Source organism: Pteropus medius, unplaced genomic scaffold, assembly GCF_902729225.1.
Source record: "Pteropus medius unplaced genomic scaffold, Ma_sr-lr_union100, whole genome shotgun sequence".
Lineage (NCBI taxonomy): Eukaryota > Metazoa > Chordata > Mammalia > Chiroptera > Pteropodidae > Pteropus > Pteropus medius.
This window is the reverse complement of record NW_024352787.1, coordinates 6,954,797-6,976,428: the sequence shown is the minus strand read 5'-3', so window position 1 is coordinate 6,976,428 and position 21,632 is coordinate 6,954,797. Positions and strand designations below refer to the sequence as shown.

Here is a 21,632-nt window from a genome sequence, read left to right as displayed (position 1 = left end):
AAGAATAGGTAAACAAGCGGTTGGTAACCCAATGACTTTATTGTTATTTCTAAGTACTGTTGTGAAACTTTGCTATACATTTTTCTTTATATTCTTTTTCATTGTTAAGATGTAATAGAACAACATGGTTTATACTGTTGCTTTATTTTAGGAAGAAAGTAGTCCAACATAGATTATGAGTAAAATAAAGTCTCTCTCATATTTTATTTCTATATATTGTGTAAGTTTTTATATTCTGAAACTTTATAGACTTAATATTTACCTGAGAAAGTTTAGAAATTGTAAAGTATATCATAGTTTTTCCTAAAAACATTATACACATGCACACACACATAAATACTTTACATAAACATGTTTTGAATAAAATTGTGCTTATAAAAGGCCCGTATTGTCATTAATACATAATGAAAAACACAATTAGTCTTTACAATTGGTGAATAAAACAAGTCTTGAACAAAATGCCAGCATTGTTGCTTCCTTTGAAAAATGATGGAATCATTACCTCTCTGCCCTTGATCTCCTAAAATACCGTTTCTCCAAAATCTCTTTTCTCACCTGCTCCAAAATCTCTTTTCTCACCTGCTCCCAGTCCAACCACTGAAAATTGTCATTTATGTGCTCAATGAAATGCAAAATTATTATTATAATTATAAGTTGACTATGATCCTGCAGAAGTACATAGACATTGTCAGGATCAAACGCAGATCTCTGTTACTGAAATAATCATTGAGTGATCTATGTTTGCTAGACTCACTCTCATTTGTTGACTACAAATTAATCAAGCCTGAGAATGAATGTTGTTCCCTTCACAAAGTCATTTTTCTCTCAGACAGCATTACTAAACATAATGTTACAAATCAAAGACAATTTTTTTTAAGTAAAAATAAATACATCAAAAGGTAACTGGTTTTCCCAGGGGTAGTCAGAGACTGTAGGTGCTTACATAGAAGTTTCATTTAAAGTCAATATTATTTTATATTTTCCCATTATTTTCTTTTATATTCATTATTATTGACAGTAATATGCTTATTTTCCTATGTAGTAATTTTATACATGCATTTCTATTATGGGTTTTTATTATCAAATAGTCAATCCTTAGCTCAGCCGTTAACAAAATTAAACCTTACAGACCAGACTATACACTTTATTTTTATTTTAAGACATTAAGGATTTTTGTTAAACACATAGTGTCTTGACACCTGTTTATAGAGGTTCCTGGGAATTGACTACATAACTGCAGATGACATTGTATTTCTCTGTAAAAAAAACATAGATGAAGTGTGGTGTGTACATAATATGTCTATGTTAAGGGTATCTGTGAGTAATGAGACTTGTGTTTATTTTTTTCACATTCAAGTTTAGTCATTCTGGGATTCTGTATATAATATTTTTCCATAAGACATGAATTCAATTTGTACCATCATGAATTACTGATACTTGAAAAACAGAAAAAGTCACTAATACTATTATATTTCAAATACAGATTATACTTATTTCAAGTATATGTTTATATCTATATATAATATATATGCTTATTAAGGCTAATATTTGTTGAGAATTTATTATGTGCTAGATATTGAAATAATTTTTATTTAATCTCTTTTATTTCCCAAGAGGTTTAATTTTTTACCTTTATATCTCATATTTATTGAGCATATTATATATCACTTAAGCACTTTACATTCATTCAATTTTCTTGACAACAATTCAACCCCTTTTATAAAAACAAAGCCTAGAACATTTTTAGATAACTTGCCTGAGAGCATATACCTAGAAAAGGGTAAAGCGGATTTTTAAACACAGATATGTCTAACACATCTTGCACTTTTAACCACTTTATAATTTGTCATTGTGTTAGAAATCAATAGTTGTTAGAGGAGAGTTTATATGACTGTTATTACTGTTTATAGAGCTCTTAATCCTTTGATGTTAATTGTTTTTAATCCTCACAGCAATGTTCCACCTAAAGTATTAGTCCCATTTTAGTGATGAAGATATTGAGTTTCAAAGAGGTTAAACGAAATGCTCTAGGTTCAATAAGTAACTGAGCTGGGCCTTGAATCATGGCTACCCTCCACCACCCATCTTTACTATAGGAAGGGGTTTATTAACCATGAGACAGAGTCCCATGTTATCTGATGATGCTCATTGTACCTCTTTGAACTTCTCCACAGAGAAAAACGCAAAAGGAAAAACAAATCAGGTGAGTTAATTATTGAAAATTATGTTCTAGGTCCTTTCTATTTCCATCATACTTCCTTAGTTTCTGTCCACATTATTTCTGACCTAAACCATTGCAATTCTGTCAATTCCATTCAGCAAATATTTATGAACTTGGTCTATGCAAGCACTGGAAATAATACTAGCAACACTGGAATGAAGAGATTCAATTCCTGCTTTTAGAGAAAGGAGGCCATAACACATCAGGCTATGGTAGATGCTATAACAGGGCTATACTTTTCAAAATATGCCATAGAAGGAAAGGAGAGAGAATGAGTAATGCTGAACTGGGTGTAAAGGTTTTAAAGGGGTTTCATCGGAGCCGGAACTTGAAGGATAAGTTAGAGATTTTGACAGGTAAAAGCATAAGGAAAGAACATCTCAACAGAAAAAAGAGCATGAACAGAAAAATGGGGGCATGACAATGCAGGATTTATTTGGGGAACAGTGCCTAGAGGGGACAGAGGATTATTATCTGATGAAACCACAGAGGCTTGTAGAGTTGGTCTGTCAGCACACTATAGTCTCCAGATGGGCCAGATTACCAGCGTTCAAATTCCGACTTTATCTTTTACTAGCTGTTTGAACTTGAGACAATTTTTTAGCCTCTGTGCTTCAATATATTTTTTTAATCTGTAAATGGTGATGATAATATTTGTTTTGAGTAACAAAATTTGAGTAACAAAAAAGCATTTGGAATAGTGTCTGGCACATAATACATACACACAAGGTTAGATCTTGGATTATTTCATTGCATTTTGGGTTCCAATGGTCAGTACAAACCTCTGAAGTGAACAAGGCATCCGTCCTGCACAGAGCTGAGTGCAGGTCGTGACCATAGTAGACATCCGTGGAAGGTTTGGGGAACGAGACTTTAGTGAAATTCAATACCATGGATGTTTTCTTTTTATTGTTTAACTCTATTTCAAAATTATTTGCTGATATAATGTTAAATAAAAATAAAACAGGCCACTAACATTACGTAGAATATAACACTATTTTATTCATATACATATATGTCATATAATAAAAAATAAAACGCTGGAAGAACATACCCCAATGTTTAAGTTACTATGTTTGGGATGGTGTAATTTATTTTATTTACTTACTTAACTCCAATACAGCATTTACTGTGTGCTATGTACTGTTCTAAGCTCTCTGCAAATGTTAACTCATTAATGCTCTTAACTGAGTAAGGTAAGTATTATAAGTATGCCCATTATACACATACAGAGACTAAAACACAGAGAGGTTAAGTCTTCAGGGTCAAAGAGCTAATAAGAGATTGTTTTTCTGTTGCTTTTTACATGCTTTCTAAGCCTCAAAGATTTCTGTGTTAAGAATATATTAATTATATAATTTTAAAATAGGTGTTTTAAAAATATATCCTGGAGCACAGATGACCAGGGCTTTAAATATTGACTCTTCATGGTCCATACTATGCAATGGGAAAAAATACCACTTATTTTTTTCTTACCAACCCACATTTTTCTGCCCTGGGGAATGAATCAAGGTATTTTGGTAAGTGTATTACTAAAGAAAATATATTTTCCAATAGTTTAGGATCCTCTGGTTACGGAAATAGAGAAACTGATATTCTACAATTAATAAATCAAGTCTGACATTGTGTGCTTCTTATGCATATATGCGTAAACATATATAATCCTGTTTAATTTTTTGATGAACTCTTATAGTATTTACTTAGCAAAATCATTATTCCCTATCACAGTGGATATGTTTAACAGCATGTGCTATTGTTTTACCTCAATTTATTTAGAATATGAAAATATTAACATTTAGAAATAAACAGAGCATGTAGGAATGTGAATACATAAGGGCAGAAAGGGAAATTGGAGATAGGTTACATTCTCTTTAGACGACGTAGAAAATTAGTCATATCCCTACCACGATCATTTACTTTCTTTATAAACATTAGACTATTAGAGTATTATGATATATTATTACCTGGGGTCAAATTTTAAATTATATTGAATTATTTTCTAATAATTGTTATTTCGTAACTTTAAATTTTGACGTAAGTAAAATATCTTAAGGAATAAGAGATGCTTGATTCTGGGTTTTATTTTTTCTTTCAGTTGTTACAGCAGCATGGATTTTAGTTGTCACTAGTTTGTTTGGCTTAGTTGATGATTAATATAATACTTAAAAGCACACATTTTTAATTTAACCAAAATGTACTTCTAAAATATGTGCATAGTAAATTTACTACAAAATTATTAATCTAAGGGCATTTATCAACTCAACTTCCATGGTATGGATCCACCAACCTCTGACAATCACTTGGAGCAGCTTCCTGTGCTTGTTTGCTTCCATCTCCATTTTTTCAGATCTTATTTTAATTTTATGAAGTAGCTAGAAAAGATCTGGATCCTGGAGATACCGATACATAGTACAAGGTATTTCCAATAATGAGGGGAGAGTTACAGTTAAAAATGTAATGAAATACGTGCTAGAGTGTTTCAGGTGCAAACACAGAGCGAGGGGCAACTAAGCCCGTCCTAGGTGGGGGAGGCAAGACTCCAGAGAAGTGACACCTGCATTATTTTTTCCTCTCTCCCTCCCTCCCTCCCTCCTTCCTTCCTTCCTTTTTTTCAATTAATTTCAAGTATACAGTATGTTGGTTAGATATTTAGTTTCTAAAATGATCTCCCTAATTACTCCTTCTCTACTCTGGTCTCTTGAAAGGATGCATAGGTGATTCCCAGGCTAAAAAGATGGGGAGATAATTAAACAAGAGAATTACATGTAGCATACACCAAAGGCTGAAGAGGGAAAGGTATCAGCACCATTGAAATGAGGAGAAAGGCTAACATAAGACATCATAGTTGCTACCATGTCTATCAAGCCTTTTCTAAATATCCTAGCTACCATTGTGCTTTTTCTGTCTTGTATGTGTATCCTTAGCATTTACTATATTAACATCCATTTTGTAGTATTGTTTTGAGGATTAAAACAAGGCACTTAGAACAGTGCCTGGCCCATTCTAGTAAATGTTGGCTATTGTTATTTGATAATTACTGCATATATGTCTCATCATCTTTGGTATATTGCTAAGATTTCTGAAAGTAGAGACTCCATCTTATTCATCTCTGGTTTCTTTGCAATAACCAACTGATTCGTGCCAATTAAAATATTTATTTCCAACATTTTTAATAATGAAACATGAAGTGATTAAATGATATGTATTCCAACAAATTCAAGAGATTCTTTAACATTTCCTTTTATTGAAAAGTATAATAAAAATATATTGTTCTGTAGAACTTTTAAAGGCCTATTTTTTTAGCCTCATTTTTCTACCACTGGCGTTTTTCCTATGGCCTGATTAAAGGACATTTCTCTGTATCTCATCTGTATAAAATGAGATGGATTTGTCAAGCATTCTCTACTCTTGCATGGACAGAACATGTGTTTGAAAAAGTTAGTTTGAATATTATCTCCCAGGACTCAACAATGTTGCCTATACTAGAATAGAACCCTCCACCAGTTACATATGCTGTGTATACTAATTGACTGCATAGTAGAATTTAAAGATATCTATGAATGATATTACAGCATGACAAACTACAAGAAAACATAAGCATGTATCAAAGATTTCATCTAATGACTTTTAATTATAAGAAAGCAAATGGCAGAACATTTTTATTTTGCCAAAGGGAGAAAGAAATCAAATGACTTGGCTAAGATTCTTTAGAAAATCAACAGCAATTTTTGGAACAAGAATGTGTGAAGGTGTCCAAATCCTACATATTCTGCCTGTGGTAGTTTGTATGAATGGGAAATGAAAATCTTTTTTGAACAAAAAACAATTAAATCCAGTAATTATAGCCACAGGATATTATTGTGGCAAAAAGCAAATCATGATGAGATACACATTAGTGGAATAATCTCTATATTAGAGAATGAAAGAAAATAGCTTAATTTATGCACAATTATTGAAACAACAGCTTTGGAGGACAAAAAAAAAAAAACATTCCACATTATACTTCATTCTACTATTGGTTCCCTAGAAAGCAATTGTAATGTATTCTTTTTAATCTTTCTTCCATTTTTCTGGAATTTTCCCTCTAAATTGTGATCTAGAAGATCTTGTGGGTAGTGAATATGCTCCTCCTGCAAGCTTCTTCTGCCTATTTTTAATTTCTCTTATAAAGTGAATTATGAAACTGAACATATTAGACCCAGAGCTGAGTCACCTCTGGTAAGCCCCCTTGCCAAGAATACCCTCCAGTGATATCTGGAGATTCTGCAGTCCAGAGTCTTCTGTGGCCCCAGCTTTGAGCCTCATCTTTTCAGAACCTTGTATCTGGGACTGTTAAGAGTCATCAAAAATAAAAATTTCATTTCTACACTTTCTCCTTCCACAAAGATTAGTCTTTTCTTTGTTTGAATCGACCTGATGAATTTCTGAAATACTCACTACAGAGGCTCAGTGCACAGGCTTCTCTCCCGAAATCAGCATTTCTTACCTGTACACTTATAAAGTATGTAATCACCATTTTGAACCCAAATCCAGGCTGTTATTTGTTATAACTCTACCTAATTGTGTGTGTGTGTGTGTATGTGTGAGTGTGTATGTGTACATTTACTAGTTTTACTACCTAATCACCATATTTCAATCTCATACCCACATTAGCATGCATTCCCATGCTTATTTGATTAATGTTGACTTCTCCAACCAGATAATAAAGTTAATGAGAGCCAAAGATGTCTATTTTGGCACAAAGCTATGTCTCTAGCAATTAACACTATGCCAGATGCATTAATAGATGCTCATTCAATATTTGTTAAATGAATGACTGAAAGAAAGAATGAGTAATAAAATTCTTTATTAAATTATTTTTATAACAGAGGGTGATTTTGAGACTTGGATCCATTATATTATTTTTTATGATTTGAGATAAGAAGGTGAAATGACATATAGAGTTCATTATAAACGTTAAATGACTTGAGCACATTAAAGATCTGCTCCATGTATTCTTATAATATTGAAGAATAATCTGTCAGTTTCAGCGAGTGGTTTGCAGAAATCAATATAGATTTATTATTCTATAACGAATTCTACCTAAAGGAACACAATTTGTAGAAGTATTGCACACTGAAAATTTATGGATATTTATATCTGCCTCAACTTTTGTTTCTATGATTATTTTTAATTAACAAAGATACTAGTCATCACAGGTGATTTATCCTCTGGAATGTGCCAGCTAACCACAACCCTTTCGCTGAGAATCTTTCTTTGGAAAAGCCCATATGGTATCTGGGAGTTGATCCAGATACTTGCATTATCATTATTTCAACAGCCTGCTGAGAATTCCATAGGTTGGATCCACTTGGAACAAGGGTTATTACTGAAATCCATCATAAAAAGTGTCAGGGTGCAATAATGAAAGCAAGGCAGGAAATTTTTACCCTGTCAGGAATTCCTAAATTACAGTGTTTAAGAGTTCCAATCTCTTTGCATTTACATTTTTTACCATGTGTCCAGCAGAGGATTTAAAACACCAACACCTGTTGTCTTACTCTTGGCTATACTCAAGGTACATGGATTCGAAGACCAAATATTTAAGTTTTGAGTTTTTTTTTTTTTTTTTTTTAAGCACTTACTGTGGGATCTTTGCCAGCCATTTTGCACTCTTCGACTTTGATTGTAGATGCTGGCCAGAAAACCTGCTCAGAAAGGAAAATAATGATTGTATAAATCTCACTTGTATATGTGACAGTTCAACGCTCTTCATTTACTTTATGCTAACAAATTTCTTTAAGATATTTCTATGTTTATATTTCAAAATTCTTTCGTCTTTCCTCTTATGAACTTAAATTAATAAAGATTTTATTATTTTATTCTAAAAATTATGTTTTTCTTCTTTCCACCAATTTTTCTTTTAACAAAAGCCTTTCAATAATATATGCCTATTCACTAATGGTATATTAACATAAGGTCATTATTAACATAAAGTGCATGATATAATGTATATTTCCTTCTTTTTGATTTATAGTACACTTTTCCCAACTGCTTATATCACAACGAATTTACATTTACTTTGCTATCTCATTTTAATATTATTTTTGGTAAACCACACAACCAAGCTGGTAGATTTACTTAAAATGGGCCTCTATGTATGCCAACTGTTAAAATAACTTGGATAAAATCCAAAAGATTCCCTCTCTGAAATACTATACTGTCATTCTGAGTCATTATAGCTTGGATCAGGTCTGGTGGTGGTGATTTTTTTTTAATTGCCCATTGCTTATTGTTAAAGTAATAAGTTCAAAAATCTCTTTGCTATAATAAATTTATAATTAATCTACTTTTATTTCTTTACTCCAATGAAGCTCAATTTATATCCTTGTTGTGAAACAGAATGATAAATATACGCCACATTTGTTCAAACAATTTTACGTTTAATAATCGTGTTCCTTGCAAGGGCTTCTTGGAATACATACAGATGACAAGGCAGTTCTTCCTTTAATCTGACCATTTTTTCATGCTATTCTCCATGCTTCTCTTTATCCCTTTCTATATATGTATACACAGGGAGTATTTTCTCATATAGTTTCAGGTTTTAGATTATTAAAAACTGTGAAACAAGAAAGGGAGAATTGAATTGATTATATTTTCAGCACATGAAATAAGTACTAACTTCCTATTATTAACATGGGTCTGGATTTTCTATTGTTCTAATGAAATACATAAGTTTTTCATTGTATTTGAAATTTTTAAAGAAAAAAGCACCTAGGGAGGTCAACATTGCTCTCATAAAAGTAATAAACTTACACTCAAAGGTTCTTGACTTATATTGTTGATATTCAAGGAAAGAATGTGATCTTTGCTGCCCACATATATCCGGTCCTGGTCTTCATCCATTAATAATATCCTGTAGTCTAAAGGATGGTGGGATAGGCTGAAGTATTCAGAGGTCTTGGTTTCTCGAAGCTCTAAAATAATGAAGAGCACAAATGAAAACAAAGTATCTTTATTCTATGTTTCTATTATTTTAATGAAAATTACTTTACAGACATATTTACCAAAAAAGTAAAGATACATTTTCCTTCTACAATAATAAATTAATTTTAAAATAGAGTTGTGTCAGTGGATATTTTTAGTTATTGCTTCTATGTTGAAGTCAAATATAAATTAAAAATTTCAATGTTAAAGTATATAGTGATACTATTTGATTACAAAATTATTCACATTTTGCAAGAATCTCACCTCAGTTTTATCCCTTAATTGCTGTCAGTTCAAAATTAGTTAAAACAGATCAACCAAAAAATATAGTAAGTGAGCAAAGTGAACAACAAAAAACCCCCAACAAATCAACAATGACAGTGTAAATATCTTCCAAGCTACTCTTAGTGTTTTATTATTGGACTCAATACATAATTTTAGTATTGTATTTCCTACTATGAACATTTACCTTACTTCTTCAACATAATTCTAATCAGTTTAATATATTTTTTAATAAATTACTATTTTTACCATTATACCTCATTGAGAACACAATGTTGTTTAAATGACGTATGCTTATGTATATATCAAAAGAAAAAATACAAATTTTCAGATGTTCTGAATTTTTGGATTTCAATATCTCAGTGATCAGTGACTCATGTTCATTTAACTTCTTTTACATTAAGCGGATGCTTGTATAGCTGAACTTTAAAGAAAATAAATGTACCATGACAATACAAATGTCTGCTATAACAATTATAGCAGATTCAGTATTCTTTCTAGTCAAAATGCTCTTTTGAACAATTTAAGACTTTTCCATTCAAATGGTTCAGGTTTTCATTGTTCCGCTGATTAAACTCTACAAAAGAGTCTGCTTTCAAGGATTACTGTTTCTAAATTTTCATTTAATGACTCACAAATACATTTCTAGAAATTCTGATCAGGCTTTGATTTTACTTAAAGCAAAAGTGGAAATTATAAGAATTCTTATAGAAAGCCATTAATTATATTCTGTGAGCATTGGGTCTTATATGTGAAGTTAGAGAAGTCACACATTTAACATGTTCTCTGGCCACACCAGTTCTGAATGTCTGCCATAATATCCTTCAAGTTGTTTTATATTTAGCCAATAACCTGAAAATGCCATGGGAATATTATTGCAATTATGAAGCCATCTTGTGATGTCTAACTTCCTGTGACATTGAACAAGTTACTTAGCCTCTCTGTGCCTTAATTTCCTCATTTGTAAAAAGTAATAATAACAGTAATTTCTACCAAGAGTTCTCATGGAAATTAATTGATTTAATACCTATAAATATTTGAAATGAGTGGCAGAGAAAGTATTCAACAAATTCTAATAATTACTATTGTTAGTATTATCACATTTTAATCATGCTATAAGGACATATGGAATTAGATAAAATATATATTTTCCTATTTTCTTTTTTTAAATTCAAGGAGCCAGATCCCTAAAATTACTAACATATAATCTTAAAATATAGGTTCTGATATTCTTTCCACATGACAGTAAAGTACAAGACTTTTTATGTGAAAAAAATCATGAAGAAGTTACAAAAAATATTTCAGAAGACTCTTGAGAAGCTGATCAAGAGAAGATACAAGAACATAAGACATTGAAAGGTCATTTACACATGACACTAGAGGCCAGATCTTTGGAAATAGAGTATTTGAGAACCTGAGCACTGGGCAGCGTGCTAAGCTAGTTAGCAAGCCTCACTAGGCATCACGGAGAAGCGATGTAGTTGGCAGAGGCAGTGCCACTGGCCTAGAAATGGAAACAGCTTCCTTCAGGAGAAGAGCAAGAAAACATGGCAGGATGTCATCAGAAAAAAATGTCGGCACCTGCTAGACAAGAGGTTAGGGGAAAAAATACAAGAGCTCAGAACATAAGAGAGAACACAGAATCCACAGTCACTCAAGGTTGGTGAAGACACAGGCTGCCTTGATTTTGCCTAAAATCTAGGATGTTTTGTCAAGCTTCTTTTTTCATCCTATGGAGCAGATTCATGGTTATAGAATTTTTCTGTAAAACATCGAGAGTAAGGTATAGTTTATGGTACATACTAGATCTTCAATAAATAACTCTCCAGTAAAATATATATACCAAAGATATAAATGTGACTGAGTACAAGGCCTCTGGGGACCAATCACTGGAATCTGAATCCCGGCTCTGCCATTTCAATTCTATAGGTACTTGGCAAGTGCCTTTATCCCTCTGTACTCCAGTGTCTTCATCTGTAAAGTCAGGATAATAACAGCACTTACTTAGAAGGGGTGTTGTGAAGTTTAATTGTTGATACATATCAAGTGCTGAAAAGAGTACCTGTCCAATAGTGACATAGGTTACATGGGTTACCTATTATTATGACTTGGGACAAGACATCAAGCTTCAGCCAGCAAAATAAGAACAATTCTTTACATGGGGAGAAAATATGGAGGACTAAATTTCTCAATTTATATGTATTAAGAATTTAATATTTAACCTTTTCACATATAGAATATTCTACTCAAATTATTCGAGTAGGAGAATAAAATACTAAAATCGTTTTTAAGGATTTTTTTTGAGTGGGTATAATAATTTTGAGACTAGAAAACTAAGATATGTTGTTCTAGATATGATGTTGATAAAGACCTGATATGCTAGAAATGAAAAGAAATTGTTGATGTGAGGAACACTTAAAATAAAGATTTGGAATGATTTTGTATGGAGTTGGTCTTGAGGTAAAAGGAAGATATAAATGCTACTCCCTCCCCAAATTGTAAACTAAGAATAGGAGAAATGAACATGCCTTTAGTACTTTTGGGGGATAGCTGTTATTATTGAGTGTTGGTAGATTAAATTCAAATCAAGGCCGACATGTCCCACGAACATATAAAATTAAATAATCAATTTGCCATTAGAAATATCAAATCTGCAGGTAGAGATTTTCAATTATTCTCATGAATTATGTGAAACTCTGAGATTAAGTAGATATTTCTGAGGATGAGCAAATCTGAAGTGAAAAGCAAAGCACAGAGATGAATTGATTATTAGATCCAAAAACAGGAGCTTTGGAATTGAAACTGAAAGCGTGTCATGGTTTATAGGCAACAGTGTGATATCATGGAGAGATTACAGAATTAGACTCATACATTCTGAGTTGAAATCCTAGCTTCACTACTTACTAAGTGTGTAATTTTAAGAGAGCTTCATCACTTTTCCCAGTTTTGATTTCCTCATGTATAAATTGGTTACACTAATACACAACTCAAAGGATATTCTACCACCAGCACACAATAGAGGCTCAATGTGTCCTCCTTACAGCTGGAGACATTAACGGGTTTTTTCCTTTTCTCCCTTGTTGGCGGAGCTGGTCTATGCTAACCATAGCGGTCCCATCCTCCTAGCTAGTGAGTGGTTTTAATGTGACTAGTTTTGGTCAAAGAGATTTAAAAAGAAGCTTTCTTCAAGAATATTGGAAGAGGTTTCTTGAGTCTTAAAAACTGGCACAAAAAAGAGGTAATTTCTTTTTTTGCCTTTGGACATTGGTATGTGAACATATATACTTGTAGCAGTTGCAGCTACAAGAAAATTGCTAGCTGAGAATGGCAAGCAGAAATTAAGAGAAAAAAGCTGAGTTCTTTAAGAAATCAGTTAATGTCTGAACTAACCCAAGAACTGCTCTATAGTAACTGAACTGCTTCTGTTACATAATACTTTTTAAAAAATCCTTGCAATTTTTAGGCACTTGAATTGAGGTTTTCATTTCCTGTTGTTGAAACTCTGATTAACTAATAGATCTTTGGAGTGTTCACAATCCCTAACAACTACGTTCTCACCCTTTCTATCATGGTTTGTTCAGTTTGGGTATTTTTTCAAAACATTCTTTTTTTTCCCTTTCCTCCTCTTCCTCCTAATTTATAATAAAATAAAACAAGAGTGTTATCTTAGCTGGGGAAATAGCCTCAAATGAATTTTACTTACATGTAACAAACAATGGCAGTTCTCTTCTTTACCTGTTTCATCAGAAAAGAATCAATTTCTTGCATTAATTCAAATACCAAAGGGAGTATTAACTGCATTAACTTAAGACCTTTCTGGTCCAAGGATTTTATCTATTTTTCTGAGCCATAAAGCTATCTTCAAATTTAATTACCTTTAACTCATTGACAGTTGACAGCTGTTAACCAAGGAAGATTTACTTTAGAATCTTGTTAGAAGCCTAGAAACGAGGCTATTTTGTTAAAATGCTATTTAAATTGCTTTAAGTTAGCCATAATTGAACTTGGGGCTTGGGGAAAAAAAACAAACAAACATTTTATTTTTAGAATAAAGAGATGAGTTCAAAGCATTGAGGATTTTTATCTATAAAAAGAATGACTAAAGAATCCATCATTTTGGTTTAATGTAGATCCAACTTAAGTCAATGAATGATTCAATTATTTGGCCACAGTTAGAGAAAATGACTGATTTAATGATGTGGCTACAGTAGGGGAAGGAAATCACAATTACTGTTTTGTCATCTAAACAAGTGAAAGAGTGGCACTGTTCCACAGTCCTTTAAATTTTAATGATGTCATCCTTTTTACATCATTGGAGGTACAACTAGTTGTGTTGTTTCTCAAGACATACTCAACTGAATGAGAAGGAACTTTGGCTAAGAGTATGTGGTATTAGAGAATGCAATGACCCCATAAAGGGCAGTAGAGGTCTCTAAGTCTCTGGGAAAATCTCCTGGGAAACAGTATTAAACACACACACACACACACACACACACACACACACACACAAACACACACACACATATTGTATGCTACTATCCTAAAATCTACATTATTGTAAGTTCTATGATAAAATCTTACTGTAATGCTTTCCATGCCAATATTCCCTGAGAATATTCCTTGCAGCACAATATGCTTACCTGAAATTCATGTATTGACATGGACCTTTCTTTGTAATATAAACTATTGTGAGTCTTGAGAATTTAACCAAGGCTGGGAGAACAAAACATTCCCCCCGAATGTAAACTCTAGCAATATAAGCTTCTGGGTCCACCTGAATATAGTCAATATATTGTTGTAGCAATTACAACATAGTTTAATATGCAGTAATACATTCTGTCTGTAAATAACACTCTATCCCTAACCACATTAAAAACTAACACTTAAGTCAATAAGAACTCATTCATATGCCCATAAATATGATTTTGTTGGAGGAGTGTGGAGAGTCTGGGGTTTTCTTTTATGAATAACATATATCTGTTAAACTTCTAAAAAGGGGAACTCATTTACTCAGAATACTGTTATCTTTGGTCTTTTATAAATTTCAAAAATAGACAAAAGATTACAATCAACTCCCAGAGGTCTCTCTATTAGAAGCATATATAAGGGTTACTTATTAATTATATTTAAAGTTGATGGTGTGCTATTAATTTATACATTCAAATACATATTTATTGAACTCTTATCACAGCAGGCTAGACACTTTGCCCAAATAAAAGGGCATATAAAGATACCGTGACCTTATGTCAATTCCAAATCTTAACTGACATGTTAGCCATGCATCACTTAATGATGGAGATATGTTCTGAAAAATGAGTCTTTAAGAGATTTTGTCATTGCGCAAACTTCATAGAGTGCACTTACACAAACCTAGGTGGTACAGCCTACCTCACATATTAGCTACATGGTATAGCCCGTTGCTCCTAGGTTACAAATCTGTATAGCACGTTACTGTAGGCAAATGTGACACAATAGTATTTGTGAATCAAAACAGAAAAGGTACAGTAAAAGTGGTCCAAGTCCAAGTCCAAGCACCGTGGGTGCAAGAGGAGAGCCACAGAGGGATGTGCCCTAGGAAGGAGAGTAGATGTCAGTTAGAAGGACAGAGAAAGAGAGAGAGAGAGATTGAGAGAGAGAGAGAGAGAGAGAGAGAGAGAGAGAGAGAGAGAGAGGAGAAAGAGAGTAGAGATCAAAAGAGACCTAGAGAGATAAAGCTTGAAATGAGAATAACAGGAAAATGAGTTTGTGCACATGAGTGTGTGTGTGCATGTGCGTCTGTGCACGCAGGAGCTGGCTCCCAGGCTCTCTTCTCCCCAGCCTACTCCTCTCCCTCCTTAGACAACTCATTGCCCCAGCTGCCAGCAAAGTGGGTAGACAACATGTTGAGCTTCCTTGTCTTTAAAACACTCCGAGGTAGCAGAAAATTCAATACTGTAGTTGAGTCCAGCTTTTTCTTTCAACATTGCAAACTTTTTGCTTATAATCCATTATAATCTTATGGGAAGATGGTGATATATGTGCTCTGTCTTTGGCTGAAAAACCCATCACTGTGTGTCGATAACTGTACTCTGTTTGCCTAGCCCACCGTGAAGTTCTCAACTTAAATCTCAGCTCTCCCTCAGGCAGAATGTGCATCTACAAATTTCAAAATAAATCCTTAGGATAGCTTTTATTTAGAGATATTGCTATCCACAGAATAATTTCTTCCCCCAAATGTCTCATCTCTGGAGAATTTTAAGTAGAGTAGGCTTAAATGACCCATCCTCCCCCTGAGGCTCACTATTTTGAAAGTGTTGGAAATTGAACTTCACCTGTCCCTTTAGGACAAAAATGCAGATAAAGACAAGAGGGTAAAACTTTAGGAGACTGAAACAACAGCTCCTATTTTTTAAGTCAAAGAGAGACCACAAGGCATACTGTTAAAACCACATTTGCTCAAAAATAGTAGTTCTAGATTAGCTACCAATTGTGGGTTACCAGTAGGAATAATTGTTCTAGGTGCTTTATAAAATTTCATTTAATTTGCATTCAAAGCCTTTATGTTAGGCCTTAACATTATTCCTCTTCCACACATAATGAAACTAAAATTCAGTTAATATGAGCAAAACCAAGGTCACATAGTAATGAGTAGAAGAGGCTACAGCCAGAATTCAAAGCAAGGTGGATTGCTTAATCTGTGAACTTAATCAGATATCCTCTTGTTTTTCAAATCAGACAGACAACTTCAACACTTACATGTTGTTTTTCTATCATGTTATTTCCTTGCACATGAGTCTGTGTAGTATCAAGTGTAGTGTAAAAAAATGCCTCAGCCTCTCTTTGTCAGTTTGGGGAGCAAGGTGGGGCATGGGGAGACTACACTCCAACAACTTGAGAATGACAAAATTCTCAGGGATGCTGCTTTCGCTAAACCATCACAAGTCTGAGAAAGGCTACATGGATGTAAGATTGAAAAGCCAGACAGAGCTTCATGTAGAAGGTAAAAAGTTCCACTTTTCTATGTATTTTGATGAATGGGCATCATTTAGCTGAGAGGAAACAAAATGAATGAAAGGAAGAATAAGGGAAACATTTCTATTCAGTGAGCCTGGCCAGGAAAGGGCAACGGTGAATACAGAACGTGTCTCTCAGGAGTTGCATCAGAGAAAACAATTAGCCTATATGCAGGAGCTTTTAAGAAGGATGATTCTCATCCCGATTTGTCCCAAACAGATCAGTTTGCAGCCATTTTCCCAGCAAATAGTGCCACCTTTGCTCTCAAAAGATTTATGGTTTGGATGTTAAATTATACGGTCACTCTATTTTTAAGCTCCCTCATCTTGTCTTGAATGGCCTTCCATTACTTTTAGAACAAAATCCAAAGTTCTTAACATGGCCTTTAAGGCCTGCCATTATCTGGTTCAAGATTACCTCACTGGAAAATCTCAATCGTCATTCCTGTATCTGCCTGTTTTCTTTGTATTCTTGCCCTTCTGATTTTTTCACATCCTCAGACTTGCCTTCTTCCTTTCTGTCTCAAGGCCTTTGTACACGTTATTCCTCCTGCTGATAGGATTCTTCCTACTTTTTTCTAACTCCTATTCATAACTCAAGCAGTAGCTTCAATGTAATTTAAATGGAACTGCTTCACAAAGACTTCCTTCATCCTCTGGAGGATAGGTCTCAGGTCTGCAATCCCTCAGTCACTCTCTCCTCCTCTCCCTCCCCCTACTTTAAGTCTTACATCTACCAAACAAAAGAATGAGATTATTTATTAACCAGAATGATCTCTAATGTTCCCTGCATCAATAAAAATGTACATGAAAATAATTACTTTTTCACAGTTTGTAAGAACTATCTATTGTTACGGAATATCGGTAAAGCTAATATAATCCTTCATGTTACTATAAATCTGAGAGGAAGAAAGGGTCAGTTTAAAAACCTATCTTAAAAAAATGACCACAGTATTATAACTGTATCTTTTCTGGAAAAATGAAGCTAACTCAAAAACCAAGGCTTTCTTTCCCCATACCTAAACATATTCTATTTGTGTTGTGTGGTTTGATTAAACTGGAAAATTATAAATTCTGACTTCCCTTCCTCTAAACTCACTTGGGAGACATGAAAGCAGACTTTAAAGACTTTAAATGTCAATCTTTGGCTCCTTGTATGGGGAGTGGTCGCTGGATTCTTTATGGAGATCATACAATTAGGGAACAGCTAAGATGTCTTGAGAGACTCCGAACAAGAAGGAAGTAAATTCTGGAAAGCAGAACCAAATCTCAACTCACTGCTAACCTGTAGGGGACAGCATGGGAGCTTTCTTACTGTCAGGAAGTCCTCAGTCTCAGTGTCCACTTGAGACACAAACAAGGGAGATAAACTTGTAGAGGAAGCAACACTTCATCTAACGCCTCCTTTCTAGAGCTCTTGACACTTCTGGAAAAGCTGCTTTGGGGCAAGATGTTCAAAAACAGTGGGTCCAAGGTGAGAATAGTAGGTCTAAGGTGATTAGCAAAACAAAAGCAGAAATAATAATAACAGAAAGGCAAAAAAAAAAAAAAAAAAGAAGAAGAAAAAGAAGAAGGGGGATATAATAACAATTGGAGCTGAAGAATGGTATACATTAGTGTATCTCTATTAAATATAATAGTATGCTGTCTTATATTTGATTATGTAGAGATTTAAAGATATGAACAATTTTCTCAGGCTGTTAAGTTTTAGAAACAGACTATATTCATTATGAAAGCAGTTGTAAAAAAATATTCACAAAAAAAGCTAGGAGGAAATAATTTAAAATATTAATACTAAAAGAACTTGGATGGTGAAACATAGAAATTTAAAGACAGGGAGATAATATCACAGACCAACAGTGTGCAGTGGGCAAGGGTGAGGAGCTGACATGCCAGCAAAATCCTAGAGTACGGAGAACAATAGACCCACTCTCTCACTCCGATCCCCAAAGTGAGCACACTAAACCATCGTATGGAAAGATTCTTACAGCAGCATTTAACACTTGTCTATCACACAATTTGCATCATTTGTTGGTTTTCCATGTTTTCAGTGGGAACTTCTCAGCATGCTTGGTTACAGCCAAGAAGAGCAGCAGAAGATTCTATGTGCTGAGTGAAGTCTCTTGTCCCATTTCTTCTCCAGAGAACATAAAAATTCTCTGATTCCTCACGCCATAGTTCTCTATGACATAAAGCTTACATTTTCTATAATGTAGCAGGCTCTACAAAAAATTAAAATATTATTTGAGGTATATATTTATTCAATCATTCAAAAATAGAATATGATCCAGGTATAAAGGTGAAAATACTTGGTCTCTCACTTCAAAATGAAGTCTAGAATGGAGGTACACAAACAATTCCAGTACAAGATGACTCAAAGAATTAAGGAAGCACTGAGGAAGAAAGATTAAGTGTTCCTGGGAATAACAGGGAAATCTTAAATAGAAGGTAGTGCTTGACCTTATTTCTTATCCAATAAATATTAGTTGAGCCACTCTACCTATTAAACTAATAATCACAGTAATAAATGAATGAAGTATGGTAAAAGACAGAATAAGTGTTCAAATCAAGGGAAGCTGCTTTACATTGGGGGTCAGAAAAAGCTTCTATGGAGAAGTGTCATATAAGCTGTGACCCAAAGGATAAATATGAGTTAATGAAAAGATAAGCATTTTCCAAGGAGTGGAAAGAGCTTGTGCAGAGACCTCGATGTGGAAAAGTCAAGGATGATTAGTTTTGGGGTTGATAAAAAAGATTTGGATGTCTTTTCTAAGCAGAAGCAAGGACTCAACCAACATGCAAAAATGTTAACTTCCTGCATGTCACACAGGCAACATGAAAAGATGCAAACTCCTTGTGTATCAAACCAAAGTAATTAAATTTTTCCAAAATTGTTTGAAATGCCAATGAAAAAAATCTGAGAAAGTGTAAGACATAATCACTTACAAGTCTGTTAGAAAGTTAATTCTGCTAATGAAGAGTTCTCAAGAGTGAGATTATTTTATGACACAATATTGTTACTAAAGTGGGATAAAACTATTTATATAACTAAACTATAAGCTATCTGCATAGAAATACATAGGAATACATAGAAGAAAGTCTTGGAAAAAATTCAACTTGGTAACATTCTCCTTTAGAATATGTTCAATTAAAAATTGAGTCTGATAATATTGATGGCTAATTCAATGTTCTCTCAGTTTAAAGAATTATAATTACTCTTCAATCAACAATCAGGTAGTGCAAACTTTCTCCGCAGGTCTTGATGATTTAAGTATATTCTAAGACAGGAGTCTGGCTGCACTGTACCTAACAAAATGTTTAACTAGATAGGCAAGGAAAGAAATACCAATTATCACTAACTGGAAAACAGCTATATATTGCCAAAATTTTTTGATTACTAGATACTTTCAGAATGATGGAAGACCACCCACAACTTTCAGTAAGACAGACTATTTGGAATTTAACGACTCAGATTCCCCCACTAACTGAAATTCTTGAACTCAGCTTTCGCTTGATACATTCTTAAATCCATTTTCATTTGCACGCAGGAAAAATATAATAAACTATACGCCATAAAATCTCAAATTTAAAGAACCAGACTTTATGAACAAAGAAATATGATGTTTTCCTAAGGAGACAGCTATTTTATCTAAACATTATTTAATTCAACATGACTCATTGTTTAGCCTAGTTATTGCATTTGGCTTCAAAACAAAGAAACAAGTTTGGGGAAATGTAGAGGAGAGTGGAGACATGCTCATTTCACTTTAAACACATTCATCAGTCATTCAATGCAGCAGCCCCCTTTTCTTCCTTTTTTCTTGTATCTCTCTCTCCTGACACTGTCTAGAATACAAGGTCAGTGACTCTGCAGTGCTCAGCTGCTGGAGAGGAGATTTAAAGAGTCACTGGGAGTGTGCCTTCACATAGCAATAGAGCAACCCTTTGATTCTTTTCAAGAGAAGCACAAAGGATCAGACTATGTTTCCTGCAGCTTTAAAAGGCCCAAGTCTAATCATATATACAACGGCTTTCAATGTATATGCAAGACATTTCTCTTTTCTTAATCCACAAATGAGAAACCATTTGTGTCCAAATTTTGCATCATGGCATTTTGAGATGGAGTGGTTGCAACATCATTCAGTCTTTCCAAAGAGATCGGTGTTTCAGTTTTCTGCTTTTGTTCTAGAAACAATATTTATCATTCCTGAATTTCTTCAGGGAGGATAACAGAATATGAACTCAAAGCTTATTTATTTTACACAATGCTGTTGCCTCAATGAGGTAAGCATTAGCCAAGACTGTCTCTTTAATTTTCAGAATAAAAGTAAAAATTTTTGGTGAAATAAGGCATACTTAAAAGAGAAAGTGACAAGCTATTAGAAACCAAAGTCTGACTTATTAACAGCTCCCAGTTGTCTTTTTAACAGGGAGAGACGTTTCATTCCACTGATTTATAGCTATTTTTTATCCCAGAATCTCAAAAAGCAAAACATATTTTATTAGGCAAAACGACAGGTGTAGGTAGTTAGGATGGTGTTTTTGGAGAGATTCCACATTACACATTGCCAATGACTTAGCAAGATTAAGTCAAACCAACCACTTTATGCCATAAAACCAGGAGAGTGGATAAACAGGTTTCTAGTTAGGTATTTGCCTTTGGTTTCTCTTCATTAAGGAGATATGCAAGTTGTACTTTCCTAATTTTATAACTTTGCAAGCCGTATTAATCATAATAATAAATGTAAAAATAACCAAGATTTTCTTTTAATATTCAAGTAGAAAATTAATTCAAGTTAGTACAATTCAATGGTAAAAAATCATTTTATTATAAGACATAAAGATAATTAAATGAAACTTTGTTGTTTTTTAACTTAATTTTTCCTGGAATAAAGTCTGGCCTTTGAAGATAGATTTACTCGCTCAAATCTGGGCAATGCATCTGACCAGCTATGTTGCTTTAGGCAAGTTATTTAAATTATTAGTGCCTAAGTGCCCCTACCTGAATGACGGAAATAACTCCTATCTCAAAAGACAATTGTGCTAATTAAAGAAAAAGTAAGTGAGGGCACCTGGAGCATAGTAGCTATCATTCACAACTGTTAGTCTCCATGCCAAGATGAGAGTTTCAGTTTTAAACAGGATATCTGTGCACTGTCATAGCTTTAGGG

General features: G+C 33.7%; 1 protein-coding gene across 2 annotated transcripts in view; it reads right to left on the bottom strand.

Annotated features, from left to right (window-relative positions):
• Positions 1-21,632, bottom strand: part of SEMA3C (semaphorin 3C) — a 159,237-nt gene that overhangs the window by 72,543 nt on the left and 65,062 nt on the right. For both annotated transcript variants that reach the window (XM_039849325.1, XM_039849326.1), the window contains exons 3-4: positions 9,017-9,177; positions 7,846-7,908 (exon numbers count right to left, since the gene is read on the bottom strand). In XM_039849325.1, the coding sequence (XP_039705259.1) occupies positions 7,846-7,908; positions 9,017-9,177 (224 nt within the window). The remainder of the gene's footprint in view (positions 1-7,845; positions 7,909-9,016; positions 9,178-21,632) is intronic.